This window comes from Arachis ipaensis, chromosome B8 (genome assembly GCF_059453495.1).
Source record: "Arachis ipaensis isolate K30076 ecotype BB chromosome B8, ASM5945349v1, whole genome shotgun sequence".
NCBI classification, from domain to species: Eukaryota; Viridiplantae; Streptophyta; class Magnoliopsida; order Fabales; family Fabaceae; genus Arachis; species Arachis ipaensis.
The window spans coordinates 100,679,771-100,685,552 of record NC_142443.1 but is presented as its reverse complement, the minus strand read 5'-3'; the positions used below and the strand labels follow the sequence as shown (position 1 = coordinate 100,685,552).

Sequence of the window (5,782 nt, the reverse complement as noted above, 5' to 3'; positions counted from 1 at the left end):
ATGTGATCTTGGCTCTTTTGCTTGTGCAATGGCTCCATTATTGTCGCACAGTAATGGAAGTGGTTCTTTAATTGAAGGCACCACACAAGCTCGTTTATGAACTTCTTCATCCAGACAACTTCTTTAGCAGCCTCACTTGCTGCTATGTACTCAACTTCAGTTGTTGAATCAGCCACAGTAGCTTGTTTGGAACTTTTCCAACTCACTGCACCACCGTTTAAAGTGAAAACATAACCTGAAGTAGATTTGCTATCAACTTTTTCTGAGGCAAAACTTGCGTCAGTGAACCCTTTTGGTATAAGCTCAGAATCTCCATAGATGAGGAATTGGTCTTTGGTTCTTCTTAAATATTTAAGAATGGATTTAACCACCTTCCAATGTTCCTCACTAGGATTTGCCTAATATCGACTGGCTACTCCTAGCGCATATGCGACATCAGGACGTGTACATGTCATGGTATACATGATAGCTCCCATTGCACTAGCATATGATATTCTACTCATGCGTACTCTCTCTTCAGAAGTTTTAGGACAATCCTTTCTACTGAGAGTAATTCCAGTGCCTATTGGTAAATAGCCCTTTTTGGAGTTTTTCATGTTATACCTTTTCAATATGGTATCAATGTACGTAGATTGTGAGAGTCCGAGCAACCTTTTAGATCTATCTCTATAGATCTTTATTCCTAGAATATAGGCTGCTTCTCCCAAATCTTTCATGAAGAATTGTTGAGATAGCCAAATTTTGGTATTTTGCAATGCTGGTACATCATTTCCTATTAGTAATATGTCATCAACATAGAGTACTAAGAAAATGACTGTCCTCCCACTAAACTTTTTGTATATGCAAGGATCCTCTTCACACTGGATAAAATCGAACTTTTCGATTGTCTTATTAAAGTAAATGTTCCAACTTCTAGAAGCTTGCTTTAGCCCATAAATGGCGCGTTGCAGCTTACAAACTTTACTATGATCAGACTGAAGTGTGAAACCTTCAGTTTGTGTCATGTACACTTCCTCTTTGAGTTCTCCATTAAGAAAAGCTGTTTTCACATTCATTTGCCATATTTCATAATCATAGTATGCTGCTATAGCAAGTAGAATCCGAATAGATTTGAGCATTGCCACAGGAGAAAATGTTTCTTCATAATCTATTCCCTCCTTTTGACGGTATCCCTTGGCAATTAGATGGGCTTTATAGGTCTCTACCTTACCATCTACTCCAATCTTTTTTTTTGTAAACCCATTTGCAACCAAGGTTTTATGTCTTTTGAGGGTTCAACCAAAGTCCAAACATTGTTGATCCTCATAGACTCTATTTCGGATTCCATGGCACTCTGCCATTTTAGACTTTTGGAGCTTTGCATTGCCTCTTCATAAGTCTTATGATCATTATCATCATAATCGATCCCATTTTCTACATCATCTTGCACCATTAGGTTTAGCCTTAGTGGTGGATGATGTTCTCTTGTGGACCGTCGAAGAAGTAGTTCTTGTACCAAATTTGGAGGTTGTTGAACCAGTTCCAAAGATAGTTCAAGGATTGGTTCATTAATCTCTCTTTGAACTACTATTGATTCGTTATCCTCAACTCTTGAAGATGATAAATTTGGTGTTAGTTTGAGTACATCCAAAGTTGGTTGCTCAACTTGAATTTCATATTCTTGAGCTTGTACTATTTCATTGGTTTCTTGAACTTCATCAAGTTCTATTTCTTCACCTTGTCTTCCTTCAAAAAGAAATTCCTTTTCTAAAAAGGTTCCACCTCTTGCCACAAACACTTTGTGATCAGAAGGGTGATAGAAATAATAACCCATTATTTCTTTAGGGTAACCAATGAATCTACATTTATCGGACCTAGCATCAAGTTTATTACTTTACAATTTCTTAACATATGCTGGACATCTCCAGACTCTAATGTGCTTGAGATTTGGTTTTCATCCTTTCCATATCTCATATGGTGTTGAAGAAACTGCTTTAGTGGATACTTTATTTAGCAAATATGCTGTTGTTTCTAAAGTATAGCCCCATAAATTCAATGGAAGATCAGTAAAACCCATCATGGATCGAACCATATCTAATAAAGTTCGATTCCTCCTCTCTGAAACATCATTGTGTTGTGGAGTACCAGGAGGTGTCCATTGAGAAAGAATCCCATTTTTCTTTAAGTACTCAAGAAAATTATCATTTATATATTCTCTTCCTCTATCAGATCTAAGCACCTTAATGCTTTTACCTGTTTGATTTTCAACTTCACTGCGAAAAATTTTGAACATTTCAAATGACTCAGATTTGTGTTTCATAAGATACACAAAGCCATATCTAGACACATCATCAGTGAAAGTGATAAAATAGGAATATCCTCCTTTGACTTGAATTTTCATTGGTCCACAAACATCTGTATGTATTAGTCCCAATAATTCTGTAGCCCTTTGTCCATGTCCCATAAATGGAGTTTTGGTCATTTTTCCTTTGAGACAGGATTCACAAGTTACATATGATTCATAATCATATTTGTTAAGGTAACCTTCTTTATGTAACTTAGAAATCCTTTTTTTCTCCTATTTGACCAAGTCTACAATGCCAAAGATATGATTCATTTACTTGATTATTCCTCTCTCTTTTGAGAGTAGAAACATGCATGACAGAATTACCATTTAAATCGGGAAGAATATAAATGTCATATTGGAGATAGCCATTTATGTATAAGTCATCACCATAATAAGTAGAACAAATGCCATTTTTAATATTAAAATAAAAACCACGTTTGTCCAACATAGAAACAAAAATAACATTTGCAACAAAATTAGGAACATAATGACAATTCTCCAATATTAATGTCTTGCCCGTAGGCATTGCTAAAGAAATAGATCCTATAGCTACAGCAGCAACATTTGCTCTGTTCCCGACTTAAACGTAAGTTTCTCCCTTCTTCAGTCATCTACTTACTCGTAGTCCCTGCAACGAATTGCAAATATTATGAGAACTTCCGGTATCTAATACCCATATAGAAGAATTAATAGTAGCTAAAGAAATCATGAAAACTGTTTTCAAGCATGTCTTACCTTTCTCTTTGGTTTTCAAAGAAGCAAGGTACTCCTTGTAGTTTCTTTTCCAATGACCTTTGCCTTTACAATAAAAGCATTCAGAATCATTTTTGTCAACCTTTTCTTGTTTGTCCTTGGGTTTGGTCTCACCACCCTTAGGTGCCATGTGTTCTCTTTTAAAATTATTCTTTCCATTTCCTTTTGCTTTCCACTTTCCTTTCTTCTTAGAAGAGCTGCCAACTACCATATCAACTCCTTTCTTTTTTCTCAGATGAAATTTGATTCTCATAATCAATTAGCATGTTGAGCATTTCATGAAGATCATAGCTTACTTTAATTATATTAAAGCTAACAATGAATTGTAAAAAATTTTCTAGAAGAGATTGCAAGATCAAATCTTGTGAAAGTTCTTTGCCCAATTTGCATCCCAACTTCTCAAGTTGTTCAATAAGATCAATCATCTTAAGAACATGGGGTCCAACAGGAGAGTCCACATCAAGTGTGGATCTAAACAAAGTTTTGGACAATTGATATCGGGCCGTATTACTTTGTGCACCATACATCTTCTTAAGATGTTCAACAATAGTTGGTGGATCCATATCCTGATGTTGCCTCTGAAGATCAGAACCCATGGTTGCTAGAATGATGCATTTGGCAGTAAGACAATTTTCCAAGTACTTCTCATAAGCCTTGGTTGCCTCATTATCAATACTTCCATCCTCTTTAGGAACTGGGGCCGTTACAGCAGGCTTATCGATTATATCAATTAGCCTTTCATGAGAACAATTTCAAATTGCGATACCAATCATCATAATTGGCTCCAGCCAATTTGTTATTTTCAAGTATGCCACGCAGTGATAGAGCAGACATATTATTCATGAATCTAAAAGGAAAAAACAAATATAAGTACGTATTCACACATACAAATAACACTTTCTACAATAATTATTATTATAGAAAATTAAGAAATCTTTATTTCTTAAATTAAGTGTTAAAAAATATTTAAAATCATGAATGGGTATCTTGGTTGTCAAGTCATTACTCATACATTTTTAAACAGATGATTAAATGTATCACATACAATTTTAATCCCAAATAATTACCTGGTTGTCAGGTTATTATTTAATTGAATTATATTTTATACCCCTAGGTTGTCTAGGTTCAAGTAAAAATTAATTCATTCCATGTATCAAATACATATATATAAATTTTATCCTTGAGTACGAATCTCCTGGTTGTCAGGTAACTCCTCGTAAACAAAGTATAAAATTTATTTATCCTTTTTTTTCTTTCAGTTTTATTTCATAAATAAATAAAAAATAATAATAACAGTATGTTCCTTAACATACATATAATTTTATCCCATATAAATTTATAATTTTGATAATAGCATCCCATGCCATTATTAGGAATCACATTCACAATAATAACAAAACTTAAATTAATCCTATTAATTCTGTAAATTTTTTGCAATAAAGTTTTAAACATAAAAGGGTCATGGCTCTGATACCACTGTAAGATTACAAGTGTTCATAACACGTAGCGGAAGTAATAAAGTAATCCTATTGATCTATTTTGTGCTTAAAACTTTATTCAAATAAGATGGGTTAGATGCCAATACCTGAGTACCCTAGTGAATGAAAACTTTCTCTTTCGATAGTATGAAGGTACTATATGTATCCACACCGAGACTGATCCTTGTTGTCAACTCTTTGACCAATGGATTTAACTGAGAAATTTCTTGCAACTCCTTGCACCAACAATTCTTCACTAAGAATTGGAATATTTGTGTATGTGGAGGTAAAAGAAAAACTTCTGTGTTCTTTCTTTTATCACACACACACACACACACATATAATATGAGATTGGTGACTGATTTGTGAATCAAATTACAACTTAATTTGAAACAGACTTTTATCATATACACATATATATAGTATGAGATTGGTGACTGATTTGTGAATCAAATTACAACTTAATTTGAAACAGAATCAGTTGGGATCTTATCCATATTTAAAACTCATCATAGAATAAATAATTAATTATTTAATATTCTCAATTATCATATTATTATATTCATGGTGCTAGCAAAGAATATAATAATATTTTATTTGAATTAATATAATTATTTATTTGATCTAATCAAAATAATAATTAAATGATTATTTACCAAGGATTAGAACACTCGTTAGTGTGTGACCCCATAGGTTCAATACTAAGCGGGTAGTAAATTAGTCATACTAAATTTACTAATCAAGGTTGGCGTCTAGCAACGCTCCTTGACGACCCGTTTAGTATAAAGTAATAATATTTTTACAAAGAACCCAAGATGAACAAAAAAATACAACTCCTTCCATCTTTTCAGCTCTTTACTAACTTTTAGAGAACGGTTTGATTGTCAAACTCTAACTTGTAACCATTATTATAATGAATTATGAATGACTTAAGAAACTCATTTCTTAATTCATTCAAACCCCTTGGCCAAGGCATTGTTTATTTCATTCGTTATAATCGTAGAGCTCAAACTCATTACCATAGTTGATGGATTCCATTTTGACTAATCATTAATCCTACAAGTATTTAAATCATACCCAATGTCCATTCAACTAACACCGTAGGGTGTTAGGTGTCCGGAATCAAAGTATAATAAATACATTGTCAATTACTATGATAGTCACAGGTCAAAGGAAAATTCTAATATTATGTTCATCATAAGAAAATCCTATTGACAAATATACG

The 5,782-nt window shown here is 33.3% G+C and overlaps 1 protein-coding gene across 1 annotated transcript; it reads right to left on the bottom strand.

Annotated features, from left to right (window-relative positions):
* Positions 1–3,291: 3,291 nt before the first annotated feature.
* Positions 3,292–4,093, bottom strand: LOC107611239 (uncharacterized). The gene is made up of 3 exons (XM_016313191.1): positions 4,086–4,093; positions 3,846–3,926; positions 3,292–3,814 (listed from the first exon to the last, which is right to left on the bottom strand). The coding sequence occupies exons 1-3, from the start codon at positions 4,091–4,093 to the stop codon at positions 3,292–3,294; spliced, it is 612 nt and encodes a 203-aa protein (XP_016168677.1).
* Between the last annotated feature and the right edge of the window lie 1,689 nt (positions 4,094–5,782).